At 43.4% G+C, this 27,649-nt stretch overlaps 2 protein-coding genes and 1 non-coding gene across 3 annotated transcripts; 2 read left to right on the forward strand and 1 right to left on the reverse strand.

Annotated features, from left to right (window-relative positions):
• Positions 1 to 220: 220 nt before the first annotated feature.
• On the forward strand, positions 221 to 293 carry TRNAV-AAC. The gene has a single exon. It is a non-coding gene; the product is annotated as a tRNA-Val (tRNA).
• A 134-nt stretch (positions 294 to 427) lies between these two features.
• MYNN (myoneurin) lies at positions 428 to 12,151 on the forward strand. Its single transcript, XM_041467867.1, has 8 exons — positions 428 to 545; positions 1,022 to 1,317; positions 3,172 to 3,977; positions 5,577 to 5,736; positions 6,334 to 6,512; positions 6,721 to 6,804; positions 7,227 to 7,313; positions 8,461 to 12,151. Exons 2-8 carry the CDS (start codon positions 1,052 to 1,054, stop codon positions 8,727 to 8,729), a joined length of 1,851 nt encoding a protein of 616 aa, XP_041323801.1. The 5' UTR covers positions 428 to 545; positions 1,022 to 1,051; the 3' UTR covers positions 8,730 to 12,151.
• A 2,454-nt stretch (positions 12,152 to 14,605) lies between these two features.
• Positions 14,606 to 22,600, reverse strand: LRRC34 (leucine rich repeat containing 34). Its single transcript, XM_041467912.1, has 10 exons — positions 22,485 to 22,600; positions 21,526 to 21,647; positions 21,302 to 21,366; positions 20,445 to 20,528; positions 19,313 to 19,441; positions 17,988 to 18,083; positions 16,508 to 16,662; positions 16,248 to 16,403; positions 15,056 to 15,182; positions 14,606 to 14,809 (listed from the first exon to the last, which is right to left on the reverse strand). The coding sequence occupies exons 1-10, from the start codon at positions 22,598 to 22,600 to the stop codon at positions 14,606 to 14,608; spliced, it is 1,254 nt and encodes a 417-aa protein (XP_041323846.1).
• Positions 22,601 to 27,649: the final 5,049 nt, after the last annotated feature.

The following is a 27,649-nucleotide window of genomic DNA, read 5'->3' on the forward strand; positions in this document are numbered from 1 at the left end:
GGGACAGGAGGCCGGGGGAGGCTGCGGGTCCCGGGGGCGTTTGGCGGGGTCCGTGGGGTGCAGATCCCGGCTGAGCGCGGGGGTCCGGGCGCGGTGCGGGGCAGGAGGGGTGGCGGAGGTCGCGGAGGGGACAGCGGGGACCGGCAGGGTAGGACAGCGGGGGGGACGGGTGGGGTACAGTACCATTAGAGGTGTAACTGGAAGACGGTCCGCCGGCGAAGTTTCCGTAGTGTAGTGGTTATCACGTTCGCCTAACACGCGAAAGGTCCCCGGTTCGAAACCGGGCGGAAACACCAGCCGAGGTGGCTTTTTTTTTCCCTTCCTGCCAAGATCGCAGTGGCGCTCTCGGCTTCTCAACCTCCGAGCCAGAGTTATTTTATTTAAAGCCGCGGCGCGGCCTGGCAGGAATGTTAAACCCGTTTTATTTCGCAATTTCGCGAGCCGCCCCCGGCGCGGAGGCCGGAACTCGCGTCCCGGAAGCGGCGGCGGCGTCAGCGGGACATGGCGGCCTGAGCGCAGCCCTCAGCCCTCTCTCCGCTCCGCAGGTGCGCGGCGGCCGCGGCGCTCGGGCCGGGGGCACCGCGGGGCTGCGGGTCCCGCGCCCCGTCCGCTGCCCAGGCGGCGCAAAGCCCGGGCCCGGGGACCCTGCCGGCACCGGGCGGGGACCGCTCCGCACCCCCGGTGCCGCTGCCCGGGAGCGGCCGCCCCGCGGACTGAGCGCTGGCCGGTCCGAGCCGCGGGCCGCTGCCCGGGGCCCGGGTGTGACACGGTGTGACAAGAAGCGGGTTTAGCCGGGCTAATCCCCGGGGGGCCGGCAGCACACGGGCTCTGCCCGCGCCCCCGCGCTCCGCCGCTCGAACCGCAGCGCCCCGGCTCGAGCAGCAGCCACCATCCCGCTGTCCCGTGCTGCTGCCGGGCTGCCCTGAGTGAGCACGGGCAGGTCCGGACACTGACTCTCTTAAGGGATAAAAAAAGTGAAATCTTACATATAAATTGATTTTTTTTTCTTTTGCTTTCGCAGATCAGAAAGTGTCTGCAGCGCGTTCTCAAGATGCAGTATTCCCATCACTGTGAGCACCTGCTGGAGAGGCTGAACAAGCAGCGAGAGGCCGGATTCCTCTGCGACTGCACCGTGGTCATCGGGGAATTCCAGTTCAAAGCGCACAGGAATGTGCTTGCCTCCTTCAGCGAGTATTTCGGGGCCTTTTACAGAGATGCATCTGACAACAACGTTGTCTTGGATCAGACTCAAGTGAAAGCTGATGGATTCCAAAAGCTCCTGGAATTTATTTACACAGGAAACTTAAACCTTGACAGGTAACATGCTGTTAAAGGGGAATAGGGAAATAAATTTTGTGGTAAGGAAGAACTGGATTTTTTGTAATAAGAGAACAAATAGCAGTGGATGTGATGAATATTAACAACTTGAAGTTCCTCTGTTTGTGTGCTTTAAAATATCCCATGACAAGTGAGTGTCAAAATAAAGGTGTGTTGTCTGATATTTCACTGACTGATAGTTTCAGTCTCCTGCTGCTTCTGTCTGTTTTGGGGGAGATTAAAGATCCTGCATGATTACCAGGAGAGGGAAGTGTGTCTGAGTGTCTGGGGGTGAATTGCAGTAGTCCTTTTTTCCCAAAAACACACAGGAACTGTGAATGTGGTAGAGTCCTAACTCTGAGAGATGGATGAGGGTAGGCACGGTTTTAAGAGTCACATTTGTTAAAATTTGCGTGATCTGTTACTTAAAATTTTATATTGCATTGCCCAAAAGGAGTCACAGAAAAAGTGTTTCACCTCATTACTGCGTTGATTTTGTGCCTGTTGTGCTGCTTCACATACAGTGAGGATGCTTTTTTCTTTGCAATGCCTTTTTCTCAGCAGAAGAGATTTATCTCTCATGAGGAAGATGTGGCTATGTAGAAGTACCAAGTCCAGGATTTTTACTTCTTTCTCAATGTCTGATGTCAAGTGCAGGCTTAAAATCTTTTCGTTTCTGAAGTGTGGAAACTCACACTCAATAATTTAAGTACACAGGTGCAGGGTGGTGTTTTTAATTAGCTGCAGGTATTAACAGCAGCAGAGCTGAAGTTAGTGATTGGTGCTTTGCCAGTTACATACCAGCAGAACTGTGCAGGGTTCTTGATGTCCATCTGGGACTGCAGCAGGAGAGTTTCTGGATTTTCTGAGCAGGTGGATCTCTGAAGGAGGACGAAGGTGAAAGTACCGAGGAAGGTGAAAATCCCATTCTTGCCAACAGAGAGAACTGTTGGCTCTAGGTGACACCTGTCATGTTGTGCTGTGACCCTTCAGGAGCTGATGGAGCTGCCTGCAAAGTCTGTTGAGCTCAGAGGTGGTGGGTGCATGAGTGACACCAGGAGGGTACATTGAACCCAGCTCTCACATAGTACAAGATACTGAAACACTTGTACTCATATGGGGAATAATTGTGGCAAGTTGTTTATTGTTAGAATGAGGTTGTTTACCACAAATCTCTCTTTAAAGTGCTGTAAATCCATAAATGCATTCATGGTATGTGTTGCCACCTTTTCCAGATAATTTTTTCCTAAACCATCAAGGCATGTGTGGCAGGAACTGAAAAATAGGGTGTAGTGGTTTAAATGAGGACTTCCTTGGTATTACTGGCTTCTGTGTGTAGCTGATACAGAATTAAGGTTGTTTGCAAATCGTTTTATAAAACAAGATTAATACCTGCCGTGGAAGTGCTGAGGTGAAGGCACTGCCAGTGAATTACCTGAGGCCTTGGCCAGAAGGTTTATGAAATGGTGTTTTAGGTATTATAGTTTCCAGTGTTTTATCCCTTTGTGCTGTTATTTCAGAGCTGTTTGGACCAACAAGCTCATGTGTGGCCTTACCATCTTACAAGTTGACTTTTAACTTAAAATTCTACAAGAGGCATGTAACTAAAATAAAATCCCCAGTTTGAGGGTCTGCAGACCCCACCAGACACGGACCTGCAGCTCAGGAATAACTGACATTTAGAGCCTTGTGGCACTACAGCATCGAGAAATTAAATGTTGCTGTGTGTTCTTAAAGTTACATTTTCTGAATGTACAACCCTTCTGCAGCTCTGTGTCTGTTTGTGATACAGTTGGTGCAGAACAAATGTTTACTTTGTCCAGAATGTTTCACTCTAGTCTTGTTTCCTTGCAGCTGGAATGTTAAAGAAATTCACCAGGCTGCCGACTATCTCAAAGTAGAAGAAGTGGTCACTAAATGCAAGATCAAGATGGAGGACTTTGCTTTTATTGCTAATCCCTCTTCCACAGAGACATCCAGTATCACTGGGAATGTTGAAATGAACCAGCAGACCTGCCTCCTGACTCTCCGAGATTACAACAATCGGGAGGAGAAGGAAGATGCTGCTGCTGCAGAGCTGGTTCCACCACAGGCAAAGAAAGCGGCTTTAGAAAAGAAATCTCCTCAACCCAAAAAGCGAAAGAAGAATTTCAGTCCCCCCAAAAGCACGGAGAATAAATCCCTACACTATCAGAACGAGGTGGCTGAGAACACATCCTTTGAGATGTTTTTAGATGCAAATAAGCTGGCCACCCACATAACAGAGCAGGCTGCCCAGGGCAGTGATAACACAGAGCTGCAGCTGGCAGCGGTGGTGGAGAGCGAAACGCTGGCGGCACAGGATATCCTGGCCCAGACCATGGCAGCCAAACAGAAACGGGGAAAGCCTCAGCAGAGCTGTGCCCTGAAGGAGCACTGCATGTCCAACATAGCCAGTGACAAGAGCACTTACCAGCTGGAGAGCTCGGGGGAGGAGCTGGACCAGAAGTTCTCCAAAGCCAAGCCGGTGTGCAACACCTGTGGGAAGGTGTTCTCCGAAGCCAGCAGCCTCCGTCGGCACATGAGGATACACAAAGGGGTGAAGCCCTACGTGTGCCAGCTCTGTGGAAAGGCCTTCACCCAGTGCAATCAGTTGAAAACACATGTAAGAACTCACACAGGTAAGCCACTGGCCGTGTCTCATGGGCTGTGGAGGCCTGGGATCACACACAGCCTGGGAGTGCGCGACTAGAAACATTCTGACTTCTTCCTCTTGAAATTTTGTCTGCTGTCGCTGTGCATGCAAGGGTAGACCCAGTATCCTGATAACATGAAATGTTTCAGCATTTTTCAGTACTAAATCATAGTTTCAATAGCTAGAGAGAACTTTATTAGTCTGAACATGATGATTTCTGGAAAGACTTAGGAGAGCTGGCTGTCCTTTAGCTCTCTAGAGTGGTAGAGTCACAAAAAACTACTGTCAGTAGAGCAAGAAAAGCTGTACTTGATATAAGAATTTCTGTTGTTTTTTTTTAAACTTTAAAACTTAATATATGTTTGAGAACAAGAGTGGGGAGAAAATTCAGTCTTATAACTTGTCCCATAGGGTCTTCAAAAACGGTAGGAGGTTGGTTGAATTACTACAACATTTGGGATTTTATTTCATAGATGTGCAGCTGAAATGTGTGATGGTGTTATAATCTCTGCATTCAGTAACATTACCAGGAGCTTGTGTCATATCAAACATCCAAGAGAAATCACTTAGGAGCACTCAAACATTTTAATCCAGATGTCTGACTTAAAAACATGATGAACAACTAATTCCTGGAGCCTGGGAAGATGCAGGGGAGAAGTTCTGTGTTTGTCTTTCCGTATGTTCTGTATGTTGGAAAGCTCTGAGCAGAGATCACAGGTTTTCCAGGAAGCTGTGAAAATGTAGGAGATGTTGAGGAACAGCTGCAGGAGAACACCTTGCTCTTCCTGTGACGTAGGGAGAGACTTTCAAATTCTGTTAGCCAGGGTCTAAGCAAAGATTCACACACGAGGTGGAGCTTGATTGCAGAATTCAGTGACAGTGCTGGTAGGAACGCTGGCTGTACTTTGTACCTCTGAGGGTATTGTCCTGGGAACTTTTGCAAGAGTAGGGAGAGAATTCCATGGTCTTGGTTGCTCAATGGCATGCTAGATATCTTTTACTTTTGAAGTCTTTATGAACCCTATTTACTCATGAGATTTGACTGTGCACTGCACAGAGTGGCAGAGAAAGGCATTTTTATACTTTCTAGGACTGCAAAGTTGCACAAGCCCTTACAGGAGACAATTCACCACTAAGAGAACGTAAATAGAGAAGTACCTGTAACATTCTGCAGCAGACATTAATGAGAAATTAGGGAGCACTAGACTGTATGTTGAAGACCTGTTGCTGTTGGACAAGCCAGAAAAAACAGATGATTTGTTCATTTTAAATATTCAGAATTACGAACAGACATAACCAGCAAAGAGTCTGAAACTGAAGTGGCAGCGTTCTTAAAACAATGTGGAGAAGCTGGCACTATTAAAAACATTCTTACTTTTTTTTTTACTGAAACATAATGTGTTAAAAAATAGTCCTGTTATCCTCTGTGTTCTAGCACGTTCCACTTCAGTGGACTGATTACAGGATTTTCCAAGATGTTATATGTAAGAAGTATTAGAACAGACACCTGAGCTTTGGTCAGGTCATGAATTGCAAAGCTTTCTTATGTAAATACGGAGAGCACGAGGGTGTTGTTTTTCACCAGGGGAGAAGCCATACAAGTGTGAACTGTGTGACAAAGGCTTTGCCCAGAAGTGCCAGCTGGTGTTCCACAGCAGGATGCACCATGGAGAGGAGAAGCCTTACAAATGTGATGTCTGCAACCTGCAGTTTGCAACCTCGAGCAACCTGAAGATCCATGCCAGGTAGGCACAAGTGAGATCCTGCAAGTGCTTATCCTTGGGTTTATTGAAACAGAAACATTTATTCCAGTGTGAGTAAGAGTTACAAATGAACGTGATTTCTGCTTCTTTTCTCATGGGACTTCTCTCACAATGCCTAACAGAATAATTGTATGGGTGTACTTGCTCATTATGGAGGAGATTTGTGCTGGATGAATGTACAGCCTGATTCTGGTTCTTCTTTTAAACTACTTGTAGCACCAGAGAGGAGAGAGTTCTGTGGTGGGAAGTGAGAGTTCTCACTGCTGTCTGCATGGGACTTTCCACAATTTTGGCAGGAGCAGGAATGATATTCCCATGTGAGGAATCATCATTTTATATTTCAGTACCCTAAAGTGCAAAGCATGCCGAGTTCCCGTGGTGCCTGTCAGCTGAGCAGGGCCTGTGGTTCGGTTCAGCTGCCGTGGGAGCCACGGGTGTGCCGTGCGTTCTGCTCGCAGGAGCTGCGCGCTCGCGCCACGCTCAGCTGTACCCGGGAGCGGTGGCAGGAGCAGCGGGGGACAGAGCCCTCCCTGCAGCCGTCCCTGGGGCCGGGTGCTGCTCACGGCCGTGTCGTTGCAGGAAGCACAGCGGGGAGAAGCCGTACGTGTGTGACCGCTGCGGGCAGCGCTTCGCCCAGGCCAGCACGCTGACGTACCACGTGCGGCGGCACACGGGCGAGAAGCCGTACGTGTGCGACAGCTGCGGCAAAGCCTTCGCCGTGTCCAGCTCGCTCATCACCCACTCCCGCAAACACACAGGTACGGGGCGCTGCCGGCTGCTGGAGAGGGGCACGACCCAGGAATCCGCCTTGGGATTGTCATCCAGCTCCTTCCTCGTGTTGTTTTGCCTCTGATTCCAGTTTTGGGAGCGCTTTGTCCCGTTGGACATTATCTCTGTTTCGTTTCGATTTGTTCTTGATGTGTATTCTGGTTTATGTATTGAAATAACAGCATGTGTTTCCTTTAGGAGAGAAGCCATATATCTGTGGCATTTGTGAAAAGAGTTTTATTTCCTCTGGAGAGCTCAATAAACATTTTCGGTCCCATACAGGTCAGTTTTCAGACAAGCTGCTTCCTGCACCATAAATTATAATCCACTTTTACACTTTTGCCTTTAAAATACACTGTATTGGTCTGTACTTGAAAGTAGAACAGTTCCTTAATTTATGTATCTCTGGGTTAACATAATGTAAAGAAAATATTCATTAATTTTTTAATTGCCTTCAGAGTAGTATCTGTGCCACAGCGTAGGTGCTGATGTATGATCCAGGCTTTACTTAAAATGTTTGGGTCTTCTTGCTTTGTTTTAAACTATTATTCCAGAAATAATTTTATTCTAACAGAGGCACAGACAAAATAATAGTTGCAAAGTTGTATTTCAAAATAGAACATTGAAATCTGTTACCGTATGTCTCTAACTGTATTTTTTTTCAACGTCAAGATTGTTCTCACTGCCAAACCAATTTTTTTCAGGTGAAAGACCATTTATCTGTGAAATGTGTGGAAATTCCTACACAGATATAAAAAATCTTAAGAAGCACAAAACAAAAGTTCACACAGGTGAGTTTGTTGTGCAAAGAAAAGTTAAGAAACCACATCAGGCTCTTTTGCCTTCCATGCTGAATAAATATTTTTGCTCATCCAGGGCTAAAATTGGAAAAGAAAGGAATTTTGGATAGTAGTTGTTTTTAGGGCCAAAACCATCTGTATCCAGTGTCCTCTGTCCATCCTTGTGTATTGACCATAAATGCCTTGCCTGTGTCATATGGAAGAGGGAAAAAATGGTGTCTGTGTACATCTGGACTGGGAGGGAGAGGGTGAGAAAATGATCCATGTGCAGAGACAGTGTGGAATTTAGGAAAGCCCCAGTGCAGCAGGAAGCCAGTGCTGAGGGCAGGCCAGCACTGAGTGTGGAGAGAGCCTGCAGAGCTGGAAGGGTGATCTGGGAGAGCTGCCAAGGCAGGCCAGGTCTCGTGGAGAGACAGCAGGCAGCCAGAGTGCCTCAGCACTGGAATAACAGACTTTGGAGCGTGCTTTGGTAGAGGAAGGGTCAGATGTCTGATGTGGCTTAGTCACAGAGCCATCCAGGAGCAGTGGCTGGCTGCATTCCAGCAGGAAGGCAGCAAGGAACCCACTAAAAGGGTTTCAATTAGGAATAGAAGGTAATTTTTCAAGTGACTGGATAAAATCTGTAATGTATCCAACTGGAGTGGAGTTAAGAAATGTTGTCTTCCAAAGAAGTTTACAGACAAATGTTACTTTGTACACTGCTGTTTCAGTTAAAGGAGAATGCTTGGATGTGGCTCTGGTTCTGAGACTTTCTGGGGTGCAAAATCTCAAGGAAACTTCCATGATTACATTTTTTCCAAAGATACTTTGTTCACTGTGATGTTAAGGGTTTGTTATCTTCTGTATCATGCCAAGTAGAGATCAGGTTGGAATGCATCATCCTTCCAGTTGTCACACTATAAGCAGCAGCAGATGTGATTCCCAGTGTTTACACTGTACTTACAGCTGGCCTGGCTTTGCAGCACATGGAAACACCAATATCCAGCTGCCCAGGCAGCCTGTGACACAACAGGTGTTGGCTCTGACAGTCATTGGAAAGGGAATTCACAGAATCTGTGAATTTTGAACATTTCTTTCTGGTTTGTTTTTTTTTTTTTTTTGTTTCGTTTTGTTTTGTTTTGTTTTGTTGTTTCCGCAGGACCTGAAACTTCTCCTGATTCTACTGCACTTGATAATTCTTTCAATGAACAAGAATCCATTCAGAGCCAGAAAAGTCCTTTATCAGAGTCCATAGATGTGAAGCCCTCTGAGATGTCTTTAGCACTTCCTCTCCCCATTGGGACTGAAGACCATCAGATGCTGCTCCCTGTGACAGGCAGCCAGTCCCCTTCATCAGAAACATTACTGAGATCTGCTGTGACAGGATATTCAGAACCTCAGTTCATTTTCCTGCAGCAGTTGTACTGACAGAGCAGTGCAGAGCCATCCAGGTAGTTTGGTAGTGAACTTGGAAATGTTTGGTAAGATGAACAAAAACAACCAGTCGTGCTCTCTGAATTGGACGTGTTCTTTGTTTTTCTCTGTGTAAAGACACTGTAAGGCATTTCCATTGTGCAGTGCTGGATTGTGCTAATCTACAATCAGATTTCTATTTGTGATTAACACTGATTTCCAGGAGATGATTCTGGCAACACACCTGCCTTAAGAATTCTCTGTTACATATGTTAATGTACTTTGGAGTTCTCTTCTCGTGTTCCTGCTGATTTGATGTGTCACAGTGTCATTTGAGAACAGATACTTTAAGCCATAGTTGATAGTTTAGGAAGATTAACCCAGAGGCATAGGGAGAAATCATAATTTGGATGTATTAGTAAGCCTGCACTCCAAGGTGCTAGAATGGTCCGTGGTGAAGGCAGGTCAGTGCTCTGCTGAGGTGCTTGCATAGATTTGCTGCTGGCTGCCAGAAGTGCCATCTTCAGGTGGAGCCTCACCAGAGGGAAAAGTTTGGGTGTGTTTTCCTGACAAGAAAAGTAAAGGAGGGTTAATTTTTGTCTGAAGAGTAGCAAGTGAGAGGGTCCTAATGGCATAGATACTCCTGGGTCTTCTTTCCAACAAATTGCCTTTGTTTGTTTGCTAGAAGTGAATCCAACATTGCTGTATCTTGTCCCAGATTTATTTTTCACATCCTTAAAACACCGTGGGTTTGGCACAAATAGCAACAAAAGGAGAATTGGGACATGCATGTTGTAGATGAGGCGAAAAGATGCAGTGAGTTAATTAGTGAGGCATGAATCAGAGTTTGATAATCCTTTTTTTTTGCTGTAGTGCTGCTTCTTGTGCTATACAGGAGGTACAAAAGAGGAGATAAATCCGGCCCTTCACTGTGAAAATAATAAGTGAACACTACATGAGGAGGCATTAATAATACAACAGAGCAGATTGATATTCTTCCAGGAAAGGTTTTGTTAGAGTTTTACTGATTTGTTTTAATTGAAGTTTTTTGTATTGCTTTACCTCTCATGTCACTTGTCCACAGTAACTGCACAAAACTAGTACCTAGCAAGGCCCAGGTAAAGACAGGCTTTGATACTAGCAACAGACATATTTAAAAAGCAACATTTTCATGTCTTGGTAGGGTCATAAAAAGCTAGGTGACATTAGAAATACTTTCCTACTCAATTTTTCCAGTTCGTGCCATTAACAGTTGTAAGCATTATTTAGGTAATCATCAAACAGTAATGAAACAGTCATGATACTGTACCAACAATGCATTTAAAGCTGTCCTTTGTTGGTTATTTACTTGGTGCTAGCATTTATTTCCACCGATGCCTTGTGTCCAGACGCTGATAAATAGAAGAGCGTAGAAGATACCTCTGAACTGATTCCGTTCTACATGGAGTAATAATTAATCTGCACCTTAATTAAACAGACTTGTGAAAAATTTCTTGAAGGATTTCATTTAAAGAGTCTGAAAACTTTCCCTTGACTCCTGAGTGTGACTGTCTTTTTTTTTTTTTCCTCTTCCTCCATGTTTGTATTTGTAAAGTAATAGCCCTTCTGCTGCTTTGTGTTGATCTTAGTCACATTTTATGCTTTAATATATGGTAGATTTGCTGATGAAGCCTACCATGGCCAGCAGGAGTACAGCCATGTCCAACAGGAACATTCCTAATGCAGGAATCTCTCACGCTGTCCCCACTGGAGGTAGTTATTGCAGGGCCTTTAATTTCCCTGCTTGTCTGTCCCGCAGTGCTTATGAACAGCTGATGTTCATAATGCTGGCAAAAGACGAAGGATAAAGTTCTCTGGTATGTTACTTTTGGCATTTCCCTTTGTCTCCCCTCTTGTCTCTTTCAGCTTCTGTTGTTGGTGTAGCCCCTGAGGGATTCCTCAGCCTTTTAAGACTGAAGAACCACAAAATTGGGATTGTTACTGTGTGTAGCTTGTACTAAACTTCCTCTTTGCTGTCTCTCTCTGAAAGTAGAGCAGAAATCTTGGGATAGACGTAGGTTTAGTCATGAATACTGAGAAAGAAAACGCTGTACAACTGATAACTTGCATATTTAAACAGCTTTGGAAGACAAATTAATAATATGCTGCTGGTACCTGAGAAAAAGCAGCTCAGGATAAACATCCAGGATAAATGACCAGGAGAGAGATTAGCTCTGGAGGGAAACCTAAACAATAACTACATTCCTACATAGAAAATGCATTCCATAACAGTGTTTGTTTGGACTGGTTTTATATTTCTAAAATTGTAGCTTATTACTGTATTCTTAGATTTCAGACTTTTTTAAAAAATACAGTGCTTAGATTTATACAGGATTTGTTTAGATACTTATAACAGTAACAGTTGCTTTATTAGTCATTTAGTTTTCTTTATAGACAAGAAGATATTCATTATTTTTTACAAGACAACAATTTTAACCTTTCTTAATAGAATACACAGGCTTGTAGTTTTGTCTTGGAGCAATAATTTAGTGACCTGCACTCTTGAGTCCCCATCTGAAAATCTTGATTTTTAGTCTCATCTTTCGTGAAGATATCTCAGCTGCTGAGGTATGATCTCTACCAACTGTATTCATTTACTAGAATATAGATTTTAAATAAATAAATATATATAAATATATATATATATATATTTGTAGGCGTGTTCAGGCTGTAGGTCTGAGCCTACACCTGTACCTTTTGCCAATAGATGCATGGAAATCAGCTGCACATGTAAGTCCTAGGCTTAAGGGTTCTGGGTTCATTTTGAAGTACAAGGCTTATAACAGTATTGGTAATTTCTGTAAGGGATTAATATGGGAGAGCATGAAATCTTCTTAGGCATGTGTCCTTGCAGAAGAAAAGAAGGAATTTCAATAATTCTATGAAGAGTAATACAAAGAATATGACGTTTTGTTACGCTGCTGTTTCAGTCAATTTTGCACTGAAGTTGGTGCAAGTTTTGCCTGAATAGCTTATGTCTCTGAATTGACTGTTGAAAGCTTGAAATTGAAATATTTAGGTGAGAATAGCTCCTTGTTTCACATTTACTTCTAAATTAGTGCCTCTAAGTAGGCACAAAGCATGACAACCTTTCTGAAATCACATGCTACAAAACAATTTTCAAGTACAGACAAGTCCCACATGAAGGATTTCAGGACTGTGATCCCGGAGAGGCTCAATAAGCCTTGCAGAACTAAGTTCAGATAAGGACTAATAACTGATTTTTTGGTTAAATTATTTTTAAAGTATCTGCCATGTATATACAATTTTTCCTCTGTTATTTGTATATACCTCAACTCTCAATTTTATAATCCCCTGGGAAGGGAGGGAGTTGTACATATTTAGCCTGAAGTGTTTTATGTTAGACTTTAATAAACTTGTTTTATAATTTTCCCTCACCTTGTGTCTCCTGTTTATAACTGCAAGGGGTAGCAACAAAAGCAGGAGGGAACCAGTCAGACACAACCCCTGTCACCACCCTGGCTCAAGGGCCATGGGGGCCCCTGGAGCACACAGTAGGATTTGGGGGACTTCTGCAGCACCCCTGCCCTGATGGAGCAGTCACTTGCCTTCATTTGCCTCCCCTCTAAAACTGGGGGCAAAATGCTGCCTTTCAGCAAGGTAGAGTGAGGTCTAAAAGCTGAAAAAATGGTTTTCAGAGCAGGTTTATGCTTGCTTTAGCCTTTGAATAACTCAGAAGAACATGGCAAAAAGAATCTAGCCCATGTAAATTCAGTCATTCCAAAGAACACAAGATACATCTTCTAAGAATTTCAAGGTCAGAGGAAGGAAGAAATAAGTCTCTGGCACAGGCTTCTTTAAGCAACACAGGTTTTGCACAAATAATTGTTTTAGTTTCCAGGAAGCTGTTTATACAGAATTTGGTAGGAATTACTCTGCAGCCCTTTCTTACAAAAGAATAGCAAAGAAAACTGTAAAACATGAGCTGTTTTTATGGATGTTGTCAGTAATGAAGAGGGCTTTATGGGCTGAACAAGCTGCTGTTAAACAAGGGTTCAGATAGAGTGCAAATACTTCAAACACATACACCAGCACTTTTAGATGCCATTTTACCTGATATATTTTGACTGTGATATTGTTGCCATCTTATCACATCACTAAAACCAAAATACTGCTGCTGGTAGAGTTGGGTACCTGTTACCACCTCAGATTAACAGATGTCATTCATAAAAGTAAATTAAGACTTCATTTGAGCAGTGAAATTAGACTGAACTTCATATATCTGACAAGGGAAAGAAAGATAATGGGAAAAAAATACCTGCCTGAGTCTTGTAGTAGTATTTTTAGCAGGAAATTCTGTCATCAGTGTGTCAGTACTGACACTATCAGAGTGGCACCTGCAATGATCCAGAGCAGCAGCACTCAGAAGAGTACCAACACAGGCTTGTCTAATTATTTCAAAATTTAGGAATTTGGAATTATTTTAGGAATTTAGGAAAAATCTGCTCATAGCAGATTCTTCTCAAACCATCATGTTTGGTGTATCCCCAATTTTAGTCCTTGTTGTTGCATCCTTGCTGCTGAACAAGAGTTAAAATCCAAGCTCCTCTCTAGAGCTGGGTGTTCACAGGGTGATGTATGGACTTTGTGCTCAGCACAGTCACTGCAGGCTGGGAGGGCCCTGTGCAGGTGTGCAGAACAAACATTCCTGCTCTGGGCTTATCCCTGAGGATACCAGGAGCTCCTGGAGCAAGAGCCTGAGTAATTTGTATTTGGGGTTGAGGGCAATGAAAAAAAAAAACAACAAACCAACCAAACAACAACAAACCGCCACCTACACCCACTCTCACAACTGCCCTGGTCATTTCAACTGGGGAAAAGGTGTCCAATGTCTTCCTGTTCCTACACTACCACAGTGATAATGCAGAGTCAGAACAGCAGCAGTTACACTGCTGCTTCCCAGCTATTTGTACTGAAATTACTTTCTTATGTTTCCCCTTGTGCTTTGATACTGTACATACAGTCACAGATCATTCTGGTACTTTATGCTAACATTTAACAGGTACATTTAGAGGGGCAGAGGATTGCATTCACCAAAGGCTTGGAGCAAATCTCTGCTCTCCTGCTAGTTGACTTTTTCTGTTTAGGAACATAAACTAAGTCACTTCTGCAGGAATGAGCACTTACACAAAGTCTGTCCGAACCATTTACCATTACATGCATATGTTTTCTTACTCATGTGTAGGAATTGCCACAGGGCTACAATGATACAAATGTTTTTAGGCAGTTTTCATGAGATGAGAAGAAATTACGGCATCAGATTTGGTGGTGGTTTCTATTTGTAGTATGAGAAGCAAGTACCTGCTACAATTTAATCAAAATTCCATGTATATCCCAGCAAACAGGGTTCACCAGCTTTAAATTCTAGCATGGCTGTGGCTTAATGCTTAAGTTCACTTACCTTGGTTTAAAAAAAGTCACTGCTGGAAGATCAAAAGGATGCAATTGCTAAGCAAAAGGAAAGTTCATGGAGAACAATTCCAACAAATGGATTTACCCAAAGCTCTCAGCTGCAGCAGGAATCTGACTCTGCAGGACACCTGATCTGCTGCCCAGCAGGCATCCTGGGTGCTGCTTTTGTCAGTGCGCTCTGCCTGGCTACAAACCTTTTCATAGTTACAGACTGTTAATAGATGGAGCATGATTTAGCAACAAAGTCTGAGGTCATTTGTTTGATACTTTCTGTTGCATTTCAAGCAGGTGTAGATTCCTCCTAGACTCAAACCCCAGAGAAACAACACGCAGCAAGTGTGATACTGACATAACCTATTTTACTAGAAACCAGGTAGGGAAAGCTCAGGCTCGGGGAGTGTCCCGGGGTGCAGCCTTGCTCACAAATACTCCGAGACCGCGACGATTTCCAGGCTGGCGTTGGCGGCGCCGGGGGCCACGGTGGCGGAGCGCGGGCTCCAGTAGCGGTGCTTGGCCAGCCCGTGGGACAGCTCTGCCAGGAGAACCTGCCCGTCCACCTCGTAGGGAGCCACGTCTGTGCAGTCCTGCTGCAGCCGGCCCACCATGATCAGCTCCGAGAATGCCTGGAATGGAGGAAAGCGGGGATTATACGTGTGGTGCTTCCTTTGGGCCTTTTGGTACTTCATCCCTTCAGAGTGCTGACCTCCAGGGAGTCTCATCCCAGCAACACCATATTATAACCACATTAAAAAGCCCAAATAAATCAAGGGTCTTGTTCACTAATTGCTGTAGTCTTTCCAACAATAGAAAGATAAATTGGAACAATCAAACCCCAGCCTTCTCAGATGAGTTCAGAGCCGAACACTTACCACACAGGTGCTTCTATCAAGTTTGTTCCCCCAGATGTAAATATGGGAAAGTGTCATGTTGGAATGCATTGCCTGTGCAAGAGCTACAAGTCCTTTGCCAGTTATATTATTGCTTACAACAGACAACCTAGAAAACAGAGAAAATGTGTGCCAAACCATAGAATTCCCATCTCTTAGTTAAAAATAAGAATTTAACTATGATTTAGTCTTATGTTATATTTCATACATATATAGAATTTTATATTTATAATATAATAATTTATTTGTATCAAAGTCAGTCCTACTCTAATATCCTCTTCAGGTTGCCAAAGGCAGTTGGCTTCTGGACTTACTCTATTTCTCAAAGCCCTTTCCTGACTCTTGCAGCCAGGTTGTTCACTACTGAGTTCTTCAGTGTCAGTGACTTTGCTGCATGGTGGCCAGGTCTCATCTCTAGTCTACTTTGAAGCCCAAACCTTGGCATTTATCCAAGCTAAGCTTTGATCTTTGTGGAGTGGCAGTTATTTTTATATTAGTGAACCTGCAAGGCTTTCAGAGGCACCTCGCAGCCGCCACCTCCTCAGTCTGCTACTTAAAACTAATGGCTTCAGGTAACACCTTTGATCAGCTTTTATGTCCTGCCGCCGGGGGTTTAACGCGGCTGCAAAAGACACCCTGATGGAGAGATTACAGCTCTTCTGGGTTCACCCGGAAGCGAACTTAAACAGAGGATTTTCTTAAGTGTTGGAAGATCAGAACCAACAAATATAGTGCCTTATCCCAGCGTGGAATCTGATTATCTCAAAATTCAGAAGGCCTACAGCTCTTGTTTTCATTTGCGCGCCACAGGGACCTGCGCTTCAAAGACGCAGAAGGAACGAACAGATCAAGTGCCTCACCTCTCGCTCTCCCAGAGCGACTGTGAAAGCTGTGAGAGCTCTGAGCACACCTGGGGCTCACCTCCAGCACCCCAGGGCATCTCACAGGTCTTGGAGCACCTCACTCGGCAGCAGACACCGATACTTAATAAAGAAATCCCACCCAATCTCTCATGGGTTTTTTTCCCCAAGAAGGAAAAACTGTCTAAAACATTTGGAACTTCCTGACTTTTCTATTTTGATCAACATGAAGACACAGAGCTGAGATGCCTTTCAGCCAGTGCAAAGTGCAGGTTGCTTACCTGCAGTCTCTGGGAAGCTGTGCAAATACTTACGCCTTCAGAGTTCTGTTCCGCGTTGCCAAGGCCTCGCTCAGGTAAATGGCTCCAACATCTTCTATTCGGTTTGCACTGAGATCCAGGATCTCCAGGGTTTGGTTCTTCTTTAGTAGCTCTCCCAAAAATTTAACACCATCACAGATTATGTTATTACTGAAAGAGAGATGCACCTTTTTTTTTGGTTTTTTTTTTTTTTTTTTTTTTTTTAAGTGGCTAAGAAAATGAGTTTCTAATGTGCCACATTTAATCATTCTCACCAGCTAAGGTCAAGGTATCTCAGGCTGGAGTTTTCATACAGGGCATCACACAGTCGCTCTACACCAAAGTTTTTCATTTCATGCTTGCCCAAATGTAGTTCCACAAGAGAAGAATTACTCCTCAACATCCGAGCTATATGAACTGTGGTCTCTTCCTAGAAACATACACTAAATTTTATTAAGCTGGACTTTAGGATAAGATACAGCTGTGCCTCAGTAAAAGAGAGTTATGCAACTAACTGCAAGATCTGGTCATCAGCAGTGTTCTATTCTGTATATTGTATAAAAATAACCAAAAAACAACATGTTATGATAAAGCTAAAAAAGAAAAAAAAAAAAAAGGAAAGTTACTATAGAGATATTTGCAGTTTTACAATACTGTCTATATCCCTGCAAATATAAGTGAAGCATCAACATTTCAAACTAATCAGTTTCCCTCTCTGCTATTGCTCTTAAAAAACGGAATATTTGAGTCAGTCTTTGCTAACATTAGAAAGTATTTTGTAATGATGCTAATTATTTCATACAAGAATGAATTGGTCAAAGTTTTTACCTGATCTTAGAGATCTTTTCCAACCTTAAAGATTCTGTTAATTGTATGCAAAAGAAACAGGACTTCTATGGTAAAAAATATGCCCTGCCACTCTAAGGCAAAGGAAGTTTGTTCAAAGTTGTCCTGTTTAGTTAAGAAATTAACTGAGTGAATACTGTGAGTCAAAAATAAAGGAAAACCCAGAAGCCTCAGAAAATGATAGAGCTGAAGGTAGAAACAATGACAAATAGAGTCTCTGACAGTCCAGACCAGGTCCTTACTGTTACCAATAGCAGTAGTTTAAATTGACTTCCAGTGCTGGGGTTAGGCAGATCAAGCCCAGCCTTAGAAAAGAAACAACTAAAATCTGTTCAAACTGTGAAATTGACCTTTGGGAATTGAGGAGGATCTGGCTTTCATAACAGTTTAATTTAATTATCCTGCCATCAGGAAAACACTGATCCTGTCCCAGACACCTGAGAACTGCTGCCACCTGTACCTAGCTCTGCAGCAGCACCAGCCATGCACACAGTGAGACAGCAAAACCACTCAGCCCGGAGAATGTGGGAATTGCTGCAGTGTCTTTCTTCTTTAGGCTCAGGTAAGCAGCATCCTTTGTGCTCCCCCTCGTTTCCTGCTACACAGCATGGCTCCCTCAGTTTGCTGAACAGTGCAGGAAATTCCATTTTCTAACAGCAGAAGGAATATTGCTTCTCCAACACCAACCCATTTTTTAATAAATGTATCAACAAAGAAATTGTTAAACATTTAACCTTCCAGTTAAACAGGTGCAGTCAGTGACTGCACAAGACTTGTTACAGAAAAATATTCCTGCAACCATTTTCTCCAGTTTGTAAGGAATTCCAGAGAGCTGATGTCCATAAATACATCAGTACTCACTTGACTTATGCCCCTCTCTCTGAGCTGACTCCACAGTCACTCACATACCTGTTGGCTGGATAGCAAAGGACGATTTAGGTTTATGGCTTTGAGTGATTTGTTCTGAGTCAGGGCTATAGCTGTTGCTACCAGACACTGCAGGCCCTGGAAATGAAAATAAACTCTTTAGAGAAACCTGTTCAGTGTATAGATCAAGCTACCAAATTGCCATTGCTATTATTTCTGCCTTCATCTACTCTGGAGGTAGAGAGATGGGACTACAACAGGCAACTGCTTACAGACACTTAACAGATTTTCTGATAATACCAATGCCAACTGCCTATAAAATAGCAGAGTGAAATTAGACTAAGTAATACAAATGACTTGGCAACTCAGAAAATAAAAAGCAAGAATAATGGATCTCAAAAATACTTGTCCATTCAGTTGATCCTATGTTTTGATTTCCCTGATTTATGAAGCAAAATCAGCTTATGTGTATTTCCCTAATATTTTTCCACCAGGTAAATTCATATTTAGTATGAATCAGGCAAATTTAGATTTTTTTAAAATATCCTTCTAATTTGCCCCCTATTTTATATTTATGCTACTTTTCAAGTAGGCTGGGCTGTACCCAAAGCCATCTCATTTTAAACCAACCCTATCAACTCCCTACCAAGCACACACATACCAAGCTTTTGAATAAATCCTACACTGCCTACACTTCCCTCATTCATGTATTCATGACACCTTCACACTTTCCAAGGGCTATTCCCCCTTCTGGTTCAGAAACAAATTCTGAATTTCCAGGAGACAAATATATGCTTTTAAAAGCAATCCACAACCTCCTGAGTCTCCCTGTGCACAGTGAAGGAAGTCTCAGTGCCCAGTTCTAGGAGGAACCACATTGTCCAAGAGTAAATTTGGTGCTTTTCTACTCAATTCTGCACTGCTGTGCTTATGTCCTTTATGAGTCAAGCTCTGAGAGAAGCAGCAGAGCTATGGGATGAGGGACTTTCAGGGGTTGCAGCACTGCTCACTTTAGAAGGAAAAGATTCTCCAGGGAATGAGAAGTCCATTCTTCAAAATGAATTATAGAGGACTTAGCTCAACAGAAATGAACAGCAGGAAAAAACCTCAGAAAATGTGCAAGCCAAGCACTTGAATTCCTAGAGAGACACGGTGGCTCTAAAATATCCCCAGTTCTGACTTCACAGGGGCTTTATGCAATGTGCCTTTCCAAGCACACATTGCAGTATAATATATTCTGTTACCTCTGGCTGTCACAAAATCAATGACAACAGATGGCATTTCCCCCTAATTAAGCACTGCAGGACCCTTGTAATACCCTTGAAAGACTTATGTCTTATTGCTGATAATTTTACTGGGTTACTCACCACATCACAGTCTCCAAGATCCAACTTCTCTAAGGTTGAGTTAATTTTTAACATTGAGGCAAAGAACATTCCACCTTGGTTTCTTATTTTGTTTCCAGTCATTCTCAGGTGCACAAGACTTTGATTGCTCTAGACAAAATTTAAAATACATATATACTCCTTTAAGATGGCCTGGAAAACAACATTGTCCTGTTTTTTTCATGTGAATTCTGCTGGTTATCACACAGAGACAAAATAACCTTCCAGAAGAATTGTGTCCAAGTGATAACACTGGCTCAGCTCTTGGCTCAGGCTCCCCTCAGTGGCACCACATATGAGAGTCTGAAAGCAAAACCCCTCTATTTGAAAACTTTTGTTTCTCCCAAGTTCATGAATTTCATCACACTCATGAAAATAAACCAGGCAAATATTTCTTCTTAAATTGGCATCTGAGATGCAAGTTGCCTTAATACTAATTTAAATCTGGTAAGCCTTGTATGAGCCCAGAATTGTACATCTACTGCACAGCCTCAGTGTTTTGGAAGCCTGTCAAATTTAGTTGAAATCAGTTCAGGGTTCAAAGACTGTGAAGGAGGAAGAAAGAGCTCATGTGAGTCTCCTTTCACAAACACAACAAATCTTACATACAAGCCTCATTTCCTTGGGAAACCACATTAAAAATAACAAACTTGGGTTGGTGGTGCTGCTGTAAGGCAAAGTTTTGAAAACATGTCTCAGACATCTTGAATCAAGACAAATATTGATGTCAAAGTACAGGCAAATTTAATTTATTTTTTGGGGGCAAAAAAAGGAAAAAAAATGATGGCATTATTTATCCTGTAGCATAGTATTTTTCACACAGAAAAACCCATCTGCAATAGTTGTGCTTTTTAGACATAGACAATTATGCCTTTTTATAAATAATGAAGTGTTAATGGCAGCACAGTGCAACTTTCTCTTGTGTGAAATCTGATTTCTGAAGTGTGCCTTGGGAAAGCAGGCAATCCCTGTGACACAGCAACATGCTGAATGGAGCAAAGACAGAGGCTCCTTTCAGCCAGCTCTGACGTTGGCAGCACAGCCAGTGCTGGTCATCAAAAGCAGAAAGATCAAAGGAGATGCCATTGCCTAAATCTCCCAGGCAAATACTCACATGGAGTGCTCCTGCTATCAGCTCTGCCCCACTTGTGCCAATGTCATTGAACATCAGGTTCAGATACTGCAGAGAGGAGTTTTCCTTGGGAAAAAACAAAGCAGGAAGCAATGAGAGGTTTTTGGTTTTGTTTGTTTTTTTTTTTTTTTTTTCCCAAAACACAGCTGTATTTTCCAAAAAGAAGATATACATATATCTTTGCAGCATTTCAGGCAGTTCATGAGTTGGAGAAGTAGTTAAAGAATGCCAAATTATGTCAGGTGGTGAGGGCAAGGCATAAAACCTGTCATGGGGAGGGCCCTCATGGGGCCTGGGGAACCACCCAGGAACCCTGTGCATGAGGCAGGTGGCCAAGCTCAGATGCACAAAGTCAGGCATCTTGTGAACTTAACAGTGCCCCTCAAATTCTAGAAACACAGGCACAGGGTGACAACTCACTATTTATCACCTATATCCCAGTGCTTACAATGACAAAAAGGTTGCATTAACATTCCCTATGTTTAGGCCTATAAAAAGGCTAACAGAGATTATAAAATAGCTGGAACAAAGGCCCTGGCACACTTGACACAACCATTACCCCTTTGTTGAACTGAACTGTGAGCCTAAAAGCCCCACAGTTTATTCCATCATTCTCTTCTCAGGACCCTGCAGTCAAATATCCAAAGGCCTTCTACCAGAAATTAAATATCTCCACAGAGAATACAATCTGAGGTTCTAGTAGGACAGATTGGGATGTGATAGTCAAAGTTATTGGAATTTTGCCAAACCATCTCATTTTTGTCACCAATACACCACATATAAATATTACTATAGACAAATAAATTACAAGTTGCTGAAAGATAAACATCTCTTGGCACCTGGAGGAATGTTGCCATGGTCTTTGCTCCAGCATCAGTCAATAAATTATAGGCAAGATCCAAACCTGAAAAAGATGAAGAATAAGGAACATGACAGATGCATATCTACATTGAACTGATCTCTGAACAAAAAGAAACAAAGGTGAACTAAGGCTGAAATCAAGACTGCTCATGTTTTCTTGTATTAGCACAGCCATGTCAAACACACAGGGAATAAACCTTACCTGTGACAAAGGCAGCTTGGCCTAAGACAGAGACAAGAACTCCAAGATCATCATCTGTAACTCTCGGCACAGGCACCAGATGATTATTTCCAGCTAATTTTAATGTAATTCCTTTTGTACTTCTGCAGTAACATAAAAATGTAAGCACATGGGGAGAAGTAAAATGATAGAGACAAATGAATTTTCTCTCCAGATCAGAGCACATGTCTGCCCTCCCTGTCTCTGCTTTGGTAGCACCACCGCAGGTGATTTGATCCAGGCAGTACCTCAGCACTGCCCTTTCTGAAGGCATTGCTCAGCACTGAAACAGGAATAACCAAGATGAGGGGAAGGCAGATGGAAATAAAGATTATGTCAGAGGTTACCTCATCATCTTCGTTTTACTTGCCCTCTTTCCTTTATTTACTTTATCCTGCCCTCAGGATCAAAACCTGACACAAACCATTTCACTTGCTCAGGTTTTTTCCCCCTAAAGGGCAATTACTTTGATCCCAGCACCATCCATGAGAAGAAGCAGTACCCAGACCCTTAATGAGACAGAATTTAGTTGGTTAATGACTTGGCAGGATTCAGAGACAACTCAGGGAAGCATGACCAGCTGGAAGGTAACTGAATGCAGCTGAGGCTTTTTAAACAGGAGTGAGACACAAAGAAGGGAGTTAGGATGACTAAACACTGGGTTTGGCTTCTTTAGGGGACAGAAAGGCACCATCCTGTGTATTTTTCACCTTTTTTTTATTTCAGTGCTTGTAAAGCTGCCCAGAAAGGATGTATAGCTACAAACTTCTGCCAAGATGATGTCAAGATGAGTCAAACCAGAACTTCAGCAGTAAATGTTAAATTTGATTTGCGTTTAAGCCTGAAACTGTATGAACTTTGCCATTTTTCAATTCCTCATCCTGCTACCCCGTTTAAGGCTTTCAGAAACATCTGAAACACCCCGTTTGTTATTTTCTTACATTTCTTCATTTTTATCAGCTTCTTGAAGCACGCGAGCAATGAAGGGGTTTTCAGGCTGGTTCAAATTCTGACAGGCCTGCACGTAACACAGGTGAAGATCAGGAAGAACCGACATGACCTGCAGGAAAACAAAACCAAGTGTTATTGTATCTTTTTGGCAGCCTAGCAACCGGGAAAGATCTGCATAGCAATACAATGGGCTCCGTCTGGAAAGGGTTTGGAGTAACAGATACAGAAAAAGCAGGAGGAAAACGGCGGGTGTGTTTTCTATGTGCTGTAGTCGGTTAGAGCACCGTGCTAATTATACCAAGGCGAGCCATTCACTTCAGAGTTTAACTTGATTATTATTCTTCCAGCTCAGCATATTCTGTAATAAACTCAGAGATAAAAGTATCTGAGCTAACAGAGAAGTGATCCTGTGGCAGCTGAGCCCTGCAGGCCTTACCTGAGCAATGCCCACCTCTCCCCTGTCCCCAGCTCAGCCTGCGGTGACCGGCCCGCGGTGAGTCCGGTAACCGGGCTGCTCCGAGCCGAGCTCGGTAACGGAGCCCGTTCCCAGGGAGGGTGTCCCGGAGCCCGTTCCCATGGAGGGTGTCCCGGAGCCCGTTCCCAGGGAGGGTGTCCCGGGCCGGCAGCAGGAGGGAGCCAGCGGGGGTTGCCAGGAGCCCCCCGGGATCCCTCCCCTGTGCGGGGCTGAGCTCCCGGTGCTGCCCAAACCCTGGGCACGGAGTTGGTCTCCGAGGAGCCTTTGCAAAGCTGTCCATGGTTACACGGATCAGCTATTCCTTCAAAGATTCCTGTGCTGGCACTTTCCAGCAAATAAATCCCTCTGGTGATTTCACCGCTGCTCTCCTGGGCAGGAGGGGGTGGCTCCATTTTCCTGAGCTGCAGCACTGCCAGGAGCTGTCTGCGCTGGGTCTGTCTCGTAATCTCCTGCACAAACTCCCCCCAGGTTTGAAGAATCTCCCTGACATGAGGGCGCTCAGACTGTCTGGACAGCCTGGAGGAGATCCCACACCAGCTCTGCTGCTGGCCTTCCCTTTCCCGTGTTTGTGTGAGGAACACCACCTTACACACTGCACCTGCATCCTCCACCAGGTTAATCAGAGTCAGGATGCTAGATCTGAATGAAAAATGCTTTGATGCTTTTCCTGAAGGAATGCTCACTATGAAAATTGTATTTCGTCCTTTGTTTTACTTTTCATTTTATTGATACCTCCCTTTTGCACAATCCAAGTTCTCCATTACAGTCAAGTGTCACTTTTCCCTACACAGTGAGAAGGGACATTGCACTGGTGCACACCCAAGCCTGGGTTCCTCGTTATTGCTGGCATCTCAGTATTCAGACAGAAAAAAGCAAGAACGTGGAAACACTAACCTTCATATTGAATCATAAAGATGGAATCCTGACTGGAGGGACTGCTGCAGTTTTTCACATCTTTTTTTTTCTGTGTACACTGGGAAAATAAAAGCTGCATTTGCACAGAATCAATATGTCACAAAGTGAGCAAAGGGCAATTTAAAAATGGATGTGATATTGTTAATGTCTTTAACTCCATGAACATTTGCTGTTCATTTGATAATGAACAATTAATGCACCCTTGGGCTACGGTAAGTCCAAGAGTATTCATAGACATCCTTACTTTAGGGCTCAGAATACACTTTCCTTTTTATTTAATGCAATGCTTTTTCCCAAGGATTTTTTTTTTTCCACTGGTGCAGTTTTCTTCTTGAAGGTTGCATTTACAGAAGTAGTAATTTATGCAAAAGACTCAGTTTCAGATTTCATTAATTTAAATTGCTCTCTGCTGCACTGTGCATACAAAGGAAATGAAGAAGCAGACTAATGTTTCTGCTAAGAAATACAATTAACCCATAAGAAATCTTTCCAGCACAGGAAACAACATAGATGTCTTTGCCAAAATTTCTGCCATACTGTGAGGTATAATGTGACATTAATGAGCAGAATATTCTGTGCTCATCTATCAACAGTAATGCAGCTCCACAGAATTTTCTTAGGAGATTTCTTCCCTAAAAACAAAATTCCAAAGATTACTATTTAATTGACGTAATATATCTTTTTAATGACTATGTCTAGATACCTGTGGAGGTGAAGGAACCGAACATTTTAAATGCTTTAGCCTTTCTGAAAATAAGTTCAGTATCTTTCAAAAGGAGATCTTTCTCCTGGAGTCATTAGAAAGATTACAGCTGGGACAAGATAAAGGAATTCAATGTCTGCCAGAAGACATAAACAAATTGCAGGCAGGAATAACAGAAGGGGCAAGATCTTGTTCTGCTGCTACATGGAAATTTCATGGACTTCAGCTGATCCCAAATGCAGGACTGAAGGGACTCTTAATCTCTTTAGGTACATGGTGCAGCATCAGGCCAGAACTGTCAGAACAGGAATAATATCAAAGCTCAGCATGTAAAGCTCATGTTGTCTCTCTGTGTTTAGTAATGATCCCAACAATATCACAGTTTATAAACCTTACTTATGCACTTTAGCTCCAGAAATGATCAGTACCTTGTTTGGGAATATGGAGTAGGATTCCAGACAGGCCACACACTTCTACCAGGACCTGCATTACCATCCTGTCTTACAGAGGTGTAAAAAGCAGTTTGAAAGTATCTTCACACTTTGGCAAAACTGTTCACTGATGTTTCAACAATCTGCAGTTCCAGCAGTTTGAATGACTGCAAGCTGTCACTGCCTCAGTGGTACTGCCCATCTCTGACATGGCTTGGTGACAGTTTGGGATGTGTCTGGGTATGGCAGGCTTATTTGAAAGCAGTGGGGTCTGCAGGATGCAATTTCTGCCAAGATTCTGGCTCTGACACATCAAACACCTTTGTTATTAAAAGAACCATGACAAACATAATATTGCTATAATTATTGCATGTCAAATTTATGTGCAACCATGTCTTTCCACAGCACTTGACAGGCAGATAGCTGTTTGTCCTAGACACAAGATGTCCTTGTCTAGTTTTTATTCTGTTCTGCTCAGCTACCCTTTAAGGCCCTGAGTTTCATCTGCAGTGTACACAGAGCACCGAGCTGGACTGGGGCCAGCCACTGGGCAGGTTCAAAATGCAGAGTGGGTGGGAGCAGAGCCTTTTGTTTAGTTCAACTGGCTGGAGAGAACTGCAGTCCTGCTCTCCCTCCCCTTGCCTCAGGGAAGGTGGTGAATCCTGAGGGAGTTGATGAGGAACCAGAGTTCCATCTCCAGGTAGTGCTCTCTGAATCTGCATCCAGGGCATGGAACTCATTTCTGTTTGGCTCTTGATTGATACTGAAATCTCATTAATGTGCTCACTGGCAGGAGAGAGCTGGGACTGCAGCAAAGTGGGACGGCTCTGTTCTGATTTTCCATTTCACTGGATAACTGAGGCTGTTTTGATTGTTTGGAAATGTCTAACGAAATGTTTTCACCCTAAGTGAAGGCAAAGAGGAACAGAGAGAAGGATGAATCAGAAACTGCCAAGGAAATCATTGGAAGAGAGATTTCTGGGCAGATTGGCCGATGCACAAGATATTTAGTAGAGGTGATAAAAGAAACAAAAGCTTTTTAGTGGCACAATTATAATGACAGGATGATAAGAGGGCAAAGACTGAGCAGGGGGATCGGGGCAGGGGAGAGTTTGCCAGCAGTGGGTCTGTCCTGGGCTCTGGAGCTGAGAATGAGGAATCCAGCTATGAAAGAACAAGAAACCCTGACACTGAACTTGAGTTCATTTAGGAAGATTTCAACAGAAAGTGGACATTAAAGGTAAACTGGAGAGAGAGGTTCAAGAGGCAAAGGATTAATTCAGAGAAATTCTCACGGAACAGATAAAAGATCAATTTCCCAGTTGGATCAAAGGTGGATTTGAGGAGGAAAGTCACATGAAGACAAGTGATAAAGAGAACAGGTTGGTGAGATGCTGTTAAACAGACATGATGGTTTTTCCTCATTAGAACAACTGTCCTGGCTAAAGTCACTGCTTGAAAATCCCTCTTGTTAGCCCTAAATGAAGCAGGGGCTCTTGCTTTATTTCAGAGGTTTAAGATCCCACACAGCAATTCCTTGCTGCCCCTGACCAAGAGATTCTGGTTCAACTCACATTCCTCAAAGCTGGAGGAGCCAAGTGCACTTTTCAAGTGGAACCAGGAAGTCCAGGGTGACTCTTACATGAAATCATGTATTAAATGATCAATAGGTATCAGCACAGTCAGCTGCTGGTTATAGCCCTGAACAGGAAAAAGCTGATGTTGGAAGGGTTGTGTGAGCTGAAAGCTGAATATTGATCAGCATCTGCAGGGGAGAATTGCTGAGGGGGGCCTTAGCAAGTTAGGAAGGTGTCACTGAATGATCCTGTTGTGCCTCTCCTCCAGGAGAGTGCTGCAGCATGTAGAGATGCTCAGAGCTAATTGAGCAGTACTTTATCCCTCAAGCTGCCTCAGGATTTCTCTAAGACTCCTCACTCAGTGGGCAGATCTAATATCTTTACTTCCTAAAATACCTTACCAATGAATAATCCCACTGCAGTCCTGGAGCTCACGTGTGGGTTAACATGCTCCATGACACAAGTGACTGTGCCAGAATTTGGCACTCTGTAACCAAAATTCTTGTTAAAGTAGCAGGACATATCTCTGATTTAATGTACCATAGCTTTTTCCTTGCCCCTAAGACTTGCAAAGACACCAAATAAGTGTTTCTTACCTTGATTTTTTGCTGATTCTCTACACAGAGATTCATCTGATTCACCTACACTACGAGATGGCATCAAGGGCCAGAGCAGAGGCAGAACAGCTCCTTCTATATTCTCCTTGCTGGACCAATCTATAATGTTGAGTGGTTGGGATGGACTCCAAATCACCCACTTATGATTTAATTAATTCACAAAGAGGCAAAAGTTTCAGGAGAGAAGAAACTAACATTTAAAACATGGAGGTTTCAAGTATTTTCACATTAGAGGTATTTTCTGAGGCCACATTCACACTGCCCACCCACCTGCATTAACACAAACCTCAGCCCTGCCCTCCATGGCCAAACCTGCAGCATGTCCCTGTGAGCCAGCACTGCTCTGTGGGCAGCGGCCTTGGCAATATTCACAGCATGAAGATTGAGTAGTGTAAGCGTGGCCCAGAGAATCTGAAAGAACATTATGAAATGGAATG

Source organism: Pyrgilauda ruficollis, unplaced genomic scaffold (assembly GCF_017590135.1).
Source record: "Pyrgilauda ruficollis isolate IOZ18807 unplaced genomic scaffold, ASM1759013v1 scaffold21, whole genome shotgun sequence".
NCBI classification, from domain to species: Eukaryota; Metazoa; Chordata; class Aves; order Passeriformes; family Passeridae; genus Pyrgilauda; species Pyrgilauda ruficollis.